Below are 16815 nucleotides of genomic sequence, written 5' to 3'. Positions count from 1 at the left end.
CTCTGGCTCTGGTTACCCAGTGGGGAAAGCCACTCCAATGGCTGGTGCCTGAGCTGGGTGACTTTTCCCTGGATGGAGCTGAGTCTGGCAGGTCACTTCGCCATTAAGTTCTTGTGACCTGTTAAATGACTCGTTTTATTCCAAGGCCTGAGTTGGAGCTAGCAGCTCTGCCGAGCTTTGTTGGTATCCAAGATGGAGATCACCAGTGCTGGGGGGGGAGGGGTGGCCTTCCCTCCTCTGCTCCCTGAGAAGGAGTGAGGATGTTGGGCTTCTACTTGGATCCTGGGTCGTCTCTGGTCTGCAAACTGCAGGATGAAGTTGTCTGCTCCTTGTCGGTTCTTGCTGGTGTTGAGTAGAATCCGCTCGCCCGCTGCGTCTGGCTCCTTAGTCCCGGACTCTCTGTGTGAGCGCTCAGGTATCGCCCGGTTGCGGTCTCTGCCTCCACTATTCATTTTTATAAACAGTGTATTACTGGTTCAGAAGAGTAATCCCATTGGATTCTTCTCCTATGTTTGCCATCCTGTAGTCAGTTTATGTGTATATGAATAGAGCCCTATATATGTTATTGTATATATTTGTAGTTTAGATCTAGCTTCTACATATAAGAGAAAATGTGCTGTTTGTTCTATGAGGCTGGCTTACTAATATGACTTTCTAGAGTTCACCAAATTATTAACTCTTTCCAAGCTGACTGTTTTTAGTTTTTTAATTAATTTTTATTGTAAAGATGATGTACAAAGGTGTTACAGTTACATGGGTCAAGTGATGAGTACATTTTATTTTTCAACAGTACCACCCTCCTCCACAAGTTGTATAGTAGGTATCACTGCTGTATTTGTTCACCCTTTGCCCCAGAACTTCTGTGTTCCTCCTTACACTCCCTTAAACAGAAAAACTTAACATGCAAGATAAAATATACAGAAATAAAAAAAATGACAGAAAAGGGAAAAGAACAAAAAAAACCTCTATTTCCATTTCTTGGAGCAAATTTCAGTAAACACCTTTTTTTCTTTTTTTGGTCGGTCATGGGCTTGGTTTCTGTCCCTCAGCTCTTCAGCACAAGGTTAGCACTCTACCACTTGAGTCACAGCACCACGTCTTGTTTTCTGGTGATTTATTGGAAACAAGAATTTCATAGACTTTCATGTCTGGGCTGGCTTTGAACTTCACTCCTTAGATCTCAGCCTCCTGAATAGCTAGGATTACAGGTGTGAGCCACCAGCACCTGGCTAAACATCATTTTATATGATCATATGCAAATAGCTATTGAGCCTTTGTGATCCTCTCCTAAGTATATCCTCCTTTGGTCTCACTGTGATGTTTAGAATCCTTTATAACTTAAGATATCCAAGTGTAATTTTTTAACTTTTATCATCCGTTGTGTTTACTTGTAAATTTATAGGCACATTATAGGCACATTGTAATTACACATATGAGGGAAAACATAAACTTATATTTCTTTAGGTCTGGTTTACTTTGCTTAATATGATTTTTTCCAACTTTTTCCATTTTCTTATGAATGGTGAAATATCATTATTTTATTTCTGATGGAAGTATAGAATTCCATTGTGTATATATACTGCATTTTCTTTCTTTCTTTCTTTTTTGTGTGTTGGTCGTGGGGCCTGAACTCTGAGCCTGGGTGCTGTCCCTCAGCTCTTCAGCTCTAAGTTAGCACTCTACCACTTGAGCCACAATTCCACTTCCAGCTTTTTCTGCTTATGTGGTGCTGAGAAATTGAACCCAGGACCTCATGCATGCAAGGCAAGCACTTTACCACTGAGCCACCTTTCCAGCCCAACCACACTTTCTTTATCCATTCATCTACTGAGGGGCATCTGGATTGATTCCACATCTTAGCCATGGTAAACAATGCTGCAATGGACATGGTAGTGCTGGTAGCTTTAGTGTGGTCTTGTTTGTGGTCTATTGGATAACAAGCTGATTATTTTCAAACATTCAGTACAGATTTGTATACTTTCACAAAGAGAGCAATCACCTAAAAAATACAGTGTTGTTACAGTTTTAAAATAAATTGAAAAGTAGAATTTGACACTTATGGTTGGTCTTTAATAGGAATAGAGCTACCCAGAGAGAGTCAATTCTAATTATATTCTTAATTTATAGACACATACCAAATCCAAGCAGTATTCTGAAATATATTTATAGTACAAGAGCCAAGATCCAGAGGACAAGTATTTTAGTGAAAATAAATAAAAAGGTAGTAACTCAACTGAAAAAGAGAATTCAAAATTAAAACAAAGTTTGACAACTTGGAACCAGAGTTTTGAACCAGTCTTTCCCTGACTGTAACAAAGGTCTTAGAAAATCCAATTCCTCAATCTAGAAAGAGAATCATTATTTACTGGGGCAGAACAGTTTCCCCAAAGGTGTATCTAATACAGTTTTCAAGCAAGGCCCCCAAATCAAATGTAAGCAGGTTCAAGAAACAGCAGGGCATTTAACTGAGAAAGTTGAGAGCAAATACGTGACAACAAAGCTAATGAAAGAAACAAAAGATAACTGGAAAAGGCGGCTCTTAAATCAAACCACCCTTCTATGCCTGGGTATTTTTTGTTTGATCTTGGCTTGCAGTATTTTCAAAGTGCCAGCCATTAAATATATAAATATATACCTTGGGGCTTTACTAGCTCTCTGTATGTCATGAACCTTCTGATTTTGATTAGAAATATTTCATGAATAAGACCTTAAGTTCCTGCCGTACTTTAAAATGGTCCATGTAACTAAAATGGTAAATGGAACAGTCATTGTATTCAGCCAAGTGTCCTGGTACCTTTTTCAGGAAGTTAGATGATGATCAACTACACATATGTGATTGTCTCTTGAGACTAGTCAAAGTAACAGTATAGCCCAAGGAATTGTAAAAGAAAGGCTATTCCAAGATCTTCACTATCTCCCAAAGCCATTTCCTTTTTAGCCCTCTTCCCAATTGCCCATTTGTTACATAAACAAGAGACTGTTGTTCCCACTGTGTGCCCTCAAGTAGTTAGTCAGCTGCTGACCTCATAATCTGCACAGCTGTGACATCCCAATATATTGTCATGAAACAGATTGTGATGTCTTAATGGATCACATTCAGAGGTTACAACTGTCAAATGAGACCAGTCTGCTGATTCTTATTAGTTAAATTAAGCCTTGTTACAGCAGAACCAACTAATTCACTCTAATCACTGGGAAATCCAATGCAGATTGTTACATTTTATAGAGAGAACTCATCCCAAACATTTTCTTTCTTCTTTAGCTTTTTGTATTTTAAGTCTTATAGAAGCTAGTCCCCAAATATGATTTTATTATCCAGTGAAACATTGAATGTATCTCAGTGATGAGTTGGAGTGTGCCATATCTCACACACACACACACACACACACACACACACACACACACACTATAAATTAGGCAGCAAATTACATCTGTGCATTGGGAGGTCATCACTATGTAATGGTTGTTAGTCTATGCTGAAAATTACGTAATAACAAGAATATTGTCTAGAAGAATATAGGTTGATGTCTCACCCTCAAAACAGCCTTTTGTGCCCTCATTGCCCACTGTTAAAAGGGTTTACCACAGCACCAACATAAAATTTCTGTTCCAAAGGAGTCTAATCTCCTTTCCTCTTGGAGTAGAACTATCCTAACATAAGGCCTGGAATATTTGCTGTTTATTTCTGAATCCTCAGGGCAATCGCAGTGACGGTAGCTTTCTTGACAGTAGAGTTTTAAGACAACTCATATTGTAGTGAGGATATGTTTCGGTGGTAGAGCACTTGCCTAGCATGCACAAGGTACTTCTTATTTTTTCTCAGCGAGGCCTTTTAATAATCAACCCCCCCAAACACATACACACACATTTTCTCTCTCTTCCTAAATTCTAATTAAATTTTAATTTTCTTTATTTAGAGCATATTATGGAAAATGCTTTTTCATTTATTACATCACTAGAACTTGAATGTAAGCTTTATTGTGGCAGGAATTTTGTGTGTATTTTTATATTTGAATTTAAACTCTTGAAAGTATGCTTCCTGCATAGTAGGAGTTCAATATTTACTGCAGGTATCTATCACAGGTAGGAAAGATTATTGTCTCTGTGACTTTTCTGAGGTACCTTATTTCTTAGTTTATCCACGTAGATTGCAACAGACCGAGCCTGCTATTATGTTGATCTGTTTCTTCTAGATTGCTTTTTCTCTTTTCATCTAAATCAAGAATTATTCTAAATTAATTGGAAAAGTCCATTTCTTCCATAGTATTAAATTCAGTGCTCAGAGTCCTCATAAATTATTTTTATTCAATTTTTTTCATGCCCTACCTTAACCAATTGTGCTTTTAATGTATTTCAGGGATCTCTGAGGAGTGAGGTTAAAAAGAAGATAAGATATTGTTCTTACAAAATTCACTATCTAAAGGACAGGTATAATTAAACAATAAATTAAAGTACAATCCATCAAGTAAAATAAGGATAGGACCTCATGAGAGAGAGAGGCTACTCACCAGTAGGCACAATGACATTTCTGGCTGAAAGCCAGGCGCAACAGCTGGAATTTCATAGTAGGGCAATGAGTAAGTTGTACATTCTCAAAACATGTTTCTTTATCATTATTGAATGAATACAGGATGGCAGATATTTATGTGATGATTTTAGAAGGCAAGAAAGCAGGGAATAATGGGAAGAACAATGACTTCTTTGAGTTAGAACATCTAGATGTGAACCATTGTAACTTTGATCATTTACAAGTTCTGAAAGTCCATGCTTCACTTCTGAGTTTCTTTGACTCCCTTGTTCAGTTAAAAATGGAAGAGTTAGACTAACTCCAGAGACCATGAACATGGTTTTGCTGAGTTCTTAAATGAAGCCTCTCCTTACTCACTTAGAAATGTAAACATGAAGATGCATTAAAATGGTGACTTGGGGAAAGTTTTTAAGCATCTGTATAATATTTTCCAGCCTAGCATTTGTTGTTGTAAATAGTTCTGGGTTCTGAAAATCTCCCTTAAAGCCTGAGTCTGCTGTAATTGTCACATTTTTAATCATCTATAACTATATGCAGAATTGATGCCTGAGTGCATTTCTTTTGTATCTCTTCCATCACCTCCAGTCTGATTACAGAGATCAAATCTTTCCATCTTCCCATCTTTCCCAATTTCATTTGAAGTTACAATTTTAAATTTAAAAATTCAACATTTAGAGTGGAAAACAAATGACTTTTTCCTCACATAATTTTAAATCAGAAGATGAGAATGAAAAATTAATTAATTTTTGAACCGTATGAATTTGCTTTTTTAATGGAAGCATATTGCTACCTGGATAACCTTTGTCAGAGCCTGTGGGATTGGCATGTATATTTCAGATAATTCCCTACTTTGTCAGTCATGTAGTATCTGACATTTTAGTTTTCCCAGAGGAAATTGTTTGACTAGGTCAAATTTACCACCTGTTTTCTTCCTCTTTTTGTTTTACAGCCTTTGCAACTGGACTGTGACCTTTGTGCCATAGTGTCCAACTCAGGTCAGATGGTTGGACAGAAGGTGGGAAGTGAGATTGATCAGTCATCTTGCATTTGGAGAATGAACAATGCCCCCACCAAAGGTTATGAAGAAGATGTTGGCCACATGACTATGATCCGAGTTGTATCCCACACCAGTGTTCCTCTTTTGCTAAAAAACCCTGACTATTTTTTCAAAGAAGCAAACGCCACTATTTATGTTATTTGGGGTCCTTTTCGCAACATGAGGAAGGATGGCAATGGAATCGTTTACAACATGTTGAAAAAGACGGTTGATGTCTACCCAAATGCCCAAATTTATGTGACCACAGAGAAGCGTATGAGTTACTGCGATGGAATGTTTAAGAAGGAAACTGGGAAAGATAGGTAAGTCCTTTCCAAAGCAGCCTTATTGTCTTTTATGTTAAATCTTTGCAGAGTCCTTTTGTCAACTATAAAATGAACAGAGTTATTTTTTATACTGATCACTATACATATTTTTTACTATTATGATTACTTGATGAGCCAGCAACTAGGTCTCATTAATTCCACCTACACTGCCTTCTGTTCTCTCTATTTTAATTGGCTTAAGGATCCAAGAAAGCCTGGGTGCTTCTCTACAATGTCTTTAGATCTTTTTCTTATATAGCACAACTCACTGTTGATCAAATTGGATTTCAGCTGATAGAGGAAATCTATATATTTCTGCTTTAATGGGCTGGGAAGGTGGCTCAGTGATAGAGTGTTTGCCTTGCATGCATGAGTCTCTGGGTTCGATTCCTCAGCACCACATAAGCAGAAAAAAAAAGCCGGAAGTGGCGCTGTGGCTCAAGCGGTAGCGTGATAGCCTTGAGCTGAAGAGCTGACAGACAGTGCCCAGGCACAGAGTTCAGGCCCCACGACCGACAAAAAACAACAACAATAACAACAACAAAAAACCCCAAAACCCACATAGGAATGTTAAGGGACTTTAGGATTATGGGTTGACCTTAATTCTTCTGGATAGAGCAGGCTATAGATACTCTAATAATATTTCATAGCTTTTCCCATGCAAATAGACCCTGAGATTTTCAATGCCATAGTCAGATATCTAACTTGGTAAGCAAAATACCATATTGAAATTATGCATTACTTAAAATCATTAGCAGATGGATTCTTGAAGAGAAATGAAGTATATAAATACCCTTCACTCAATTATCCAAAAACCAATTTGCATTGCTTATTCTATTCATATTTCTGTACCATTCTGTAAAATACTCTCACCACTTCCTTTCATTCAGGCATGCTCACCTCATTCCTCCCCTTTCCCTACCCTCCCCAGTTTCCTCTCTTTGTTCCTTTTTCAGCCTCCTCAACTCTACTATCATTCTGTCACTTGCCATTTTTCTTCACCTTTAGAAATATAACCAGTTCAAGGGAGAGAAGCAAAATTAAAATCAGCCAGTTCTGGTTGATACATTTAGCTCTAATAAACAACTGCTAGAAGAAGATATTAAAACTAGTAGCTAAAGTTTTAAATTATTTGTGAATTTTGCTTATTTGTGCAATACGATGAACAATAATTGAGCTTCAATTATAATATCAGCATTCTTATTTCCTCAATATGATCTGATCTAAAGTTTTAATTATATTGCAGTATATGCTTGAACAGAGATCTTTTCTGCAATTTCTGGATGCAATTTTACTGCTGATAAATTTTAAATCTTAGGTAGACCAACTCTCCTACTAATAATGTGAGTAGACTTTTGACTGGAACTGAGCATTTTTTGCTTTTGTGTAGAAATATATTGCTTCACGTGAAATATGATAGAAAAAAAGCCATAAAATGAGCCTTGTTAGCTATTCAAGTTTTCAAGAAAAATCCCAAAGGTTATATCTGAATCAGGGTCACATAGCTGGCTGGATAGAAAAGAAATAAGTAGAATGGGTCTGTCACATAAAAAAAAAAAAAACACATTCACTTGTGGCACCATTTTATATAAATAGGGCCATTCTCAAAGGGTTTTGGAAACCTCTGGTCTCTCAGTAGCCTGGAGCAATGCAATTAGTTAGACATATTTTGTATTTGATTGGGGTTATCCCTCAGGGTATCCCAAAGTTGTAACTATAAACCCTAGAATCAGTGAAGAGCTTAGCGTGGTGTTTGTTTCTATACATGTGTATCATGTGGTTTTTGCTGTAAGCTCTCAGTAAAACAACACTGTCACAGATGTGTGCACTGCATAAGGACAGAGAGAAAACAATTTGGGGAGGCTGTGATGAGAAAAGCTGTTTACAGAGTGGAAAAATTGCTTAGTAATTTTATTCACTTGGTAAAAGTAATTTGAAGATATCATTTGGCTTGTGGAATTACCAAAATAAAAGTTTGCTTTAAAAGGTCAAAGCTATTTTACGATGCCTCCTTGCTGGTTGTTTTTCCACTGAATCTCTTTTCTGTCTGGTTACTTTTCTGAGTATACAATCAGACAGAAGGCAGCTCTGTTTTAGCAATGGGAAGAGTAGATGAGAATCTGATTAAACAACGTAAGAGTGGTCAAAATGACCTCACCTATTCACTTGATGATTTAAGTCACAGTCTTAATTTCAGCTGTGGTAAAAGTGTATTGTTTAAGGATTTCTCATGGTGCTCTGGTATTAACTGATGCTATTTCAAACAATAGTATCTTCTAAAATATTTTATGAAGGAAATATTGAACATTTAAAGCAATAACTAATGGAATAACCTCTGTATTAGCACCCACTCAACTTGAATAATTATTAACTCATGTCCTATTTCTTGTGTGCCCTATTTACTCTTTCCTTTCCCAGATATTATTTTGGTGCAAATATCAGACATCATTTCATTTCGTTAACAAATGTTTTCCTGTACATATCTGAAATATAATTCTGGTAAAAATAAGCTAAAAATGCAGTGTAAAATCATCAGTATTTTCTTAATTTTACCATATGTTTCATCAGAAAATGTCTCCAGTTGTCTTATGTATACATGTATTTTAACAATGAACTTTAGTCAATCACTATTGGCATCAGGTCAATAGTTGCTTTCTCTTAACTACATACATTCTCCTCATTCTCCTCCTCTTCAGGTTTTTATTTTACCTTATCCACCTTACACATATTTGTTTTCCTTCTCTTTTTTTTTCTTTTGGACAGCACTGGGTTTGAGCTCAGGGCCTTGTACTCCTTAAGAAAGTGTTCTATTAGGGGCTGGGAAGGTGGCTCAGTGGTAGAGTGCTTGCCTTGCATGCCTAAGGCTCTGGGTTCCATTCCTCAGCACCACATAAGTAGAAAAAGATGGAAATGGTGCTATGGCTCAAGTGATAGAGTGTTAGCCTTGAGCTGAAGAGCTGAGGGAGAGTGCCCAGGCCCTGAGTTCAGGCACATAACTGACAAAAAAAAGAGCTCTATCACTTGAGCCACTCTACTGGCTCTTTTTGCATTGGTCAATTTGGAGACAGGATCTCTCTTTGTGAATAGATCATGATCCCCCTATTTATGCTTCCCCACATAGCTGATATAACAAATGCATACACCACTACCCTCAATCATTGTTTCAGATGGAGTCTCTTGAAGTTTATAGCCAAGGCTGGCCTCAAACTCTGATCCTCCACGTCCTTGTCTCCCAAGTAGCAAGGATGTCAGGCTAAGGCCACCATGTCCAAGCTTTCTTCCTTTTGCTATACTGACAATCACACAATCACAGGTCCCAGAGACACCAATGTAATTATTCATCTTATTATTAATATCACACACACATAATAGCAGCAACAATCTCAGAATTACAGCACAGGCTCCATCACTACTGCACACATAAAGATTACAGTCCATCAAAGGAGATATTTTATGTGATCCTACATTCCTTGTAGTTCTAAATTCACAGTGGGGTTTTGTTATTATACTCCAAAAGTTCCTAATATTTCCCCCTAAATAACTAGAAGTAAATTAATTGGTACATAGAGTTTTAGGCATGAGAGTCTGGGAAGAAGGAGTGTCCATTTAATTTTACTTCTGGTGTAAAGCTATTTTATTTGGTTTGCCTGCACTTATCACAGGGCTGTCACCAAGTAGTCATTTTGATCAGCAGGTTTTTAATGGAGAGATCATGTCACCATTATTAGGTATAATTTATAGAACTTTTAAAAATTATGTCTTTGGTACCTAAGGTGATTGATGAAGGAAAAACGAGTATATGGAGTCCCTCAAAGAAAAATGTTCTTCTCAGCTTGCTTCCTCAAACTGTCAAAGTCATCTTTAGAAACTATAACCTTTCTATTTAAGGTAACCATGTGCATTTTTCCAGTCGTTTCATTTTTTCTTAAAGTAGGAGAAATGTGTTCACTGTTAGACTAAATCTAAACTAACTTCATAAGTAAGTATATCGAAATACTTTCTTGAACCAAATGAAACATATTTATTTTTATTAGTTCCTGTCTAAAATTACTTAGCTTATGAATTAGAGAGTGTGACCTTGTCGGGCAGGCTGGAAGAACAGAAAGAGAAGGCTGATTGCCCTTTGTTAATCTTCTGAGACCCAATTTCCTTTGGAATTCTAGGTCCTTTGGTCAATGCTTGCTTTTAGAGTTTCATTTACCAAAGATATGGCTGCAAAACAAGAATTACGAATTCTGTAGAACTTTTCAGTCCTTCCAAAGACCTTTGGAATTAAAGGTTTTGCAATTCAAAACAATCTTACCAAAATGGATCTTTTGCCCCCTTTGAATGATTGGTATGTGTAAATAATATTAGCCTGCTGACATGTATCCATTTTTATTCATACATATGATTACTGAAATCCTTAGAGGTGTCTGTTGGGCTGACAGTGCACATGCCATGACACTCAACATTGAAGAATGTGATTAAATACCCAGCATACACACATGCAAAAGAAATGCTCCTTCCTTGCAGAAGCATAGAGAGCCAATGCACAATATTACACTTACCTAAGAGCAGGTGGTGATTGCAGCTTGCATCCCACTTCAGAAATAAGTTGGCAAATGTAGGTGCATTATTTAATCAAAGGATAATTGAGAAAACTATAGTCTCCATTAAAAGAGCAAAGCTAATTCTGGCCTGATAAAGGACTCTGAGCTGCTCCAAATAGGTCTTAATTAGCTGGCACCAATATGGCTCCACCTTCAGGGATGGATGAAATTAATGGAAGTTAGCAGCAAATAGATCAGTGTTTCAAGATGTCCCTGCCTCGGGTGAAGAGGGGTGAAGAAAGGGAATTGTTGCTAAGGACTATTTAGGAAGTGTGATGTACAAGTCACTTTCAGAAAATACTGAGTAAAGAGAAGGCTGATTTGTAAATATAAAATTTTCTATACTGGCTCATATTTGTCACCATGCTCCATCCATTCCTACTTAATCTTAAGGAGAGAAAAAGAACTCACTGACAAGCCATTCGTCCCTGCTGGTCTATGATGACAGTTTTATAATCTAGCAAGGGTTTCAAGCACAGTCCAGGATTTGCCATTTCAGCTGGGTCATCTTGAAAGTTTCTTGTGCTGCTGTATGATTGACTGTAGAGAATAAAGTGGCTCACATCCCTTCACATCTCTTCAGTTTACAAAACCTTTGTAGTTTCTAGAAGAAGTATATATGTGTGGGGGGAAAGATGGGGGTTATTCAAGTATTCTTTTCAGCTTATTTTGATTACATTCCCTCTCTCACCACCAGTGCATAGGCAAACTGTCTCAATGTGTCACTGGGGAGGGACCCAAAAATAAAATCAACACAAAACAGCTCTACCATTCTACAAGTCAGAGGCACAAAAAGTATACTGGATTCTAAACACAAAAAGTCTATTTCTAATTTTGAATAAATGGCTCCTAATCCCAGGAAAACTTGGACAAAAAAAAAGTACGCAAAGTAGAAAAGGTTTTGGATTTAAAAGACAGGACATTCTCTTTTTTTTTCATTTTTTTTCTTTTTGAAGACTGTATTTCCAAGCACAGCCTCAAGAACATTTTCAGAAGCATCACTGACACACCTTTGAATAAAATGATTTCATGTTTCCATCGCAGATGATATATTTGACAAGAACAAAGTTTACACAGCAGTCATGGGCAGACCTGTCAGATTTCTGATTCAAAAAACATAACAAGGCATCCAAGGCTCTGTTTTTATGCTAACAAGCATGGAGTAACAATGGACTTCCTTTTTGCTATCATTTATGAGGAAATCCAGTGACCTACATAATGCCTGTGCTCTCCAGTGTACATGTGCTAGAAATTAACTATTCCGTGGAAAAATGGGTGGCTAAGGGACAAGAGGGATACGAGGGTAAGAGGGATTCTTACATTTATCAGGCTATCCATATGCATATCTCATGTGTTTAAAAACACACATGTACACACCCTCCTACTCACACACACAAGGTAAAATCTATGATATACATGACAAAACAGTTTAGTTTCGATTAAAACAAGAACGGCATCTCACACTTAGTCACCATATTTTAATAGGAAGGCTGAACAGACCACTGATTATGACTGAAAATCAAGACTTGAACCATTCCAATTTAGGGATCTCTTGGCATAGAGAATGTAGACAAACATACACACAATGTGAGGAGGGAAGGAGAAAAAATGGGAGGGGAGGGAAGGAAGGAAGGAGAGAGAGAGAGATAGGGAGAGAGAGAGCGCCAGATTATACTGTCTAGGAAGTCCCAAGAGACATTTACACTGAACAAATACCTTAATGTACAGGTATTTAAACACTGTAAAGTATGAAAAATTCAAGGGAAAACATCTTAAGTTAGTAATCTCATTAAAATAGGCCCAGACTTTAACATTTCATTCAAACTTTAACGGTTATTTATTTGTTATGGGATTTATCTCTACAGTTAATTTACATCTGTCTTTTCATAACTGGTATTTTCCTCTCCTTTTCTTCCATCTCTTTCTGTTCATTATTTGTTTTGTGGACCATCTTTCTCTCTTCACGATTGTCAACACTAAGAAAATGAAGAAAGTTATGTACTTGTCTCAAAAAATGTATGAAGTAGAAACAACTTCTTGTCCTCTATTCTTATATGCCTTGATACTTTTGAGTATGTGTTCTAGGACTTGAATGACACTATCCCTCAGCTTTTAAGTTCAGGGCTAGTGCTCTACCACTTGAGTCACAGCTTCATTTCAGCTTTTGATGTTAATTGGAGATAAGTGTCTCAAACACTTTCCTGCCCCAACTTCTAGAGTTTTGGTAAATAGCCATTTTGATATAACTTGAAAATATCTAGAATGTTATAGAAGATCTAGAAATGTTTTCTGGATTGACTTTTTACTTCTCTGGGGGAAAAAAAAGATAATGATGTACAATTACTGACCTTATTGCTTTGAGACAGGGCATGAGTGTTTGCATAGTTAACAGGATAACAGGCCAACTGAATACCATTAATCAGTAGATAAACACTTGAATTGTACTATTTTATATGCTTTGAATAAAACGACGAGGTAACATTTCTGAATAAGAGAAATACATAAAGCAAAAATAGCTATTTTCCAGTGGTCCTGGTAATCTGATGTTGGATCTAAATTTTGTGACCCTAAGCCATACTGTTGAGGCTCAGAAATCTTTAAACATTAAAGAAAGTATTTGGTTGCCCGACTTCTTGTGATATTTGCTCATTTATTTCATAGAAAATATACTTCTTCAAGCCAATGAGTAGGGCCATCTTCCTTTTTGTCTCAGCCCTAGTGTCATGGTGATTTGTCACTAAAACACCAAACAAAAGTGCTATTTTCCCTCTATCTCTTTCAATCAAATGGCCCACAGATTTTTCAGGGTCACTTGGGTTGACCTCAGCCGTAACTTGTTTGTCATCTTCTATCATTTCTGCTACCAGGACATTTTTCGTCTCACATAAGTGACTACCAGTATGGTCATGCCTCTGCTTTTTTAAGGTGACTTCCCTTGGCCTAAACCATACTTCGTCAACCTTGTCATGCATCAGTACAGTCCATACTTGTGAACAAATCCAATGCTACCTCTTTCATGAAGCCTCTGGAATATCTCCACATAGAGTTCACATTTTCTCTTGGGGGAAAAGCAAAACAAAACAAAAGAGAAGGTTTTAGGCTTTTATTTGAAAGAAATAATCACTTTCTACAAGATATTATTGTTATTTATTGTTATTACTCTTTCTAGGTGGTTCATAAACACTTTATTGGATTTCTAGCTCTGCTTTATTGGATTCCTCAAGCACCATAATACAGTAATTAACTCTTACTAGCATCCAGTAAACATTTATTGGGTGAATGAATAAATAAATGAACAATATAAATACCACTTTATACTTTAAGTTAAAAAATCCCCTTATCATTTGTTGAAATACTTGGGAATTTCAAAATAATTTTAGTTTGTGGAGAAGGGTCATAGAAATGCCCAAGAGGGAAGCTCTAGAATTGGATTCTGATAGAAAAGTTTCCACAGTTCTATTCAGAGAGACCACCCTTGTTCTATCTTACCCAAAGGTTGGCAAATCTATTACCTTTACTTGGTTTTTGTGACTGGGTGCTGTGTTTGTAATAAGTCACTGACAGAGCCATTCTTCATACAAGTTTCCATTTTCGTTTCTCTTCAGTAGTGAAGCCAGTTCCAAAACTTCTCTCACAATTCTGTTAGCTGTCAGTTTCCTGGTAAAATCAACAAATCCTAGTACTAAAACCCAAAGTTCCACTTTGAGCTTTAGGAGTCAAATATAAGCATTAGCACAGAAGGCACAAACAGAGGCCCATGGAAAGGAGAACAGAAAGTCTTAATAATAACAACTGAGTTTTACTGATCAACTTTTTAATTTGTCTTTTAATTTAAACCTTTTCTTTTTGATCACTGAGCTGTTAAAGTAAAAATATTTTAAGATAACTTCATGATGTGCATAAAGAAAAGAAAATTCTTCAAACTCTTCCCAACTCGACGCATAAATAGCTGAAAAATTTGTACAAAGACTTAGAGGAAAATTAATGAAAGCATTTATTTAAAAATAATCAGATTATGTCACTCTTCTGCTCAAAACCCTGAAATGTGGTCTCCAGTTTTCCTCAGAATAAAAGCACAAATTTTCACAATGACTCCCATGGTACCTTGTCTCCTGCTTCCTCTCTGGCCTTTCTTTTTTTCTTCCTGTTTTTTTTTTTCCTTTCATGCATTTTTTGTGTGTGTGTGTCAGTCGTGGGGCTTGAACTCTGGGCCTCAGCGCTGTCCCTCAGCTCTTCAGCTCAAGGATAGCTAGCACTCTACCGCTTGAGCCACAGCGCCACTTCCAGTTTTCTAATGGTTTATTGGAGATAAGAGTCTCACAGACATTCCTGCCCGGGCTGGCTTTGAACAGCAATGCTCAGATCTCAGCCTCCTGAGTAGCTAGGATTATAGGCATGAGCCACCAGCACCCAGCTACTTTCATGCATTTTTAATTGTTATTAGACAAGTGGTGTACAGAGGCGTTATAGTTACATAGTTAGATAAAGAGTATATTTCTTTTTTTTATTGTGAAAATACCGAACAGAGAGGTTACGATTACATGTGCAAGATAACGAGTACATTTCTTATCAAGCATTGTTACCTCCTCCTTTGTTTCCCCTTCCCATCCCTTCCCATCCCTTCCCATAAGAGTATATTTCTTTTGTACTCATTTTGCGGTAGCTATACAGACTGGGCATGCTTACTTTGGGGGAACATTTGCTCTGGTTCACAGTCATAACACTCTCTTTCTCCCTGACAATGCATGGCCAGTTCCTGTCATTGTTGGTTGGTTTTACCCATTGTATGTGACCATATCACTTAACACTGAGGAATGTGCCTCACATAACCAATATTACAAATATTCTTTATTGTGTTTTATTCCCCCTATATTTTATCTCCTAATATTCTATACAATACACTTTATATTATTGTGCACTGTTGTTGGTGTGTGTCTTCCACTGAGATCCTTAGGGAAGGGCTCATTGTCTGTTTTTGTCACTGATGCAGCCCAAGTATCTAGAATAGTACATGATCTGTAGGAGATCATGATCGAATGGCCTAGGGATGGAAAACAACTTAATAAATAAGAAATTTAGGCAATATTGTAAACCTTGTCTTATGGGATCCAAAGTAGCTTTAAAGTGAAAAACAAACAAAACAAAATACAAACTTTCAAAAACAGTGCGATGAACTCAATGGTTTAAAGCAATTTGTTCTGTAAAATAGTTCTAGGATGGGAGCACTATTATTCAAAGAGAACTTCCATTAGCTTAAGGGAGTGCTACAACTGATTTCTATTCTTTAGTGTATGGACCAGTTGTTTAAACAGAAATAACTACATTGGATAATGTACTTGCTGTCTTGTAGAGACAGCAAGATACTCTTTCTTATTTAGCTGGCAAAACAGTGGTTTTCTAACAGACTACATCAGAATCACCTATATCAGAGAGCTGAATGAAGAGAGATTTTTAGGTGAATTTCTGAATTGGTGTTTCGGAGCTGATGGTAGGAGTTTTGCATTTCTATAGAATTTCTAAAGAATGCTGTTTTCACTAGTCTTTGGACCACACTTTAAAGAACCACTATGGTATCATAGAGAAATATTCTAAAATGTCCAGTCGCATTCAATTATTTTTTGAAGCATTTGTTCCTGTAATCATTATTCCACTGATGTAATATTGTGTGAACATTTGAATTATTTTTGTTGTGATACTTTTAATGGGGAGGAACAACATTTCAACCTTCTATGAAAATCCTACACTACAGCAGCTTTGTCATACTATTCTTTATTTCTTAAGCTCTTTTTCTCCAACAATCAGGCCATATGGTGCTACTCATTAACTTCTAAGGAAGCGATGCTTTTTCTTCCTAGATAGAGGGACAAACATTCTGTTCTCTGACTTTTGGGTGAAGAATCAATATTTGGGCTTATGTTCAGCTTACTATTTGCTTTACAATTTTTCTCATTAGGTATATATTACCCTAACAGTGTATGAGCTACTCATTTTCTCTGTTATGACTTTCCTTCAAATTATACTCATTTAAAGAACTCCAAGATATGGAAACGAGGGTTTTTTTGTTATTTTAATTAACTGTGTGAAGTTATTTCTTTTGTCTTTCATTTATTTTTTTTCCTTTGCATTATCCTGTGTTGTCACTGTTTTTTATTTTGTGTCTTGTATATATGTTTATCTGATTTGTGGAAAGGAAGGGGAATAACAAAATGGAGAGACAAAGGACAAAGAGTGAACCAATGCCACAGCGATACTCTCAAGACACTATATTGAAAATAAAGTTTACAACTTCTGCAGGGCAAATGACATAGCTAGCAAGATCAATAGAAAGCCCAC

The 16815-nt window shown here is 36.8% G+C and overlaps 1 protein-coding gene across 1 annotated transcript in view; it reads left to right on the top strand.

Moving 5' to 3' along the window:
* The window catches only part of St6galnac3 (ST6 (alpha-N-acetyl-neuraminyl-2,3-beta-galactosyl-1,3)-N-acetylgalactosaminide alpha-2,6-sialyltransferase 3), a 555425-nt gene that overhangs the window by 333734 nt on the left and 204876 nt on the right, over positions 1 to 16815 (top strand). The window contains exon 3 of the mRNA XM_013035881.1: positions 5478 to 5887. Coding sequence (XP_012891335.1) covers positions 5478 to 5887 — 410 coding nt within the window. The remainder of the gene's footprint in view (positions 1 to 5477; positions 5888 to 16815) is intronic.

This window comes from Dipodomys ordii, unplaced genomic scaffold (genome assembly GCF_000151885.1).
Source record: "Dipodomys ordii isolate 6190 unplaced genomic scaffold, Dord_2.0 Scaffold228, whole genome shotgun sequence".
Taxonomy (NCBI): Eukaryota; Metazoa; Chordata; class Mammalia; order Rodentia; family Heteromyidae; genus Dipodomys; species Dipodomys ordii.
Note: the sequence above shows the minus strand (reverse complement) of the source record. Positions and strands in the feature narration are given on the sequence as shown.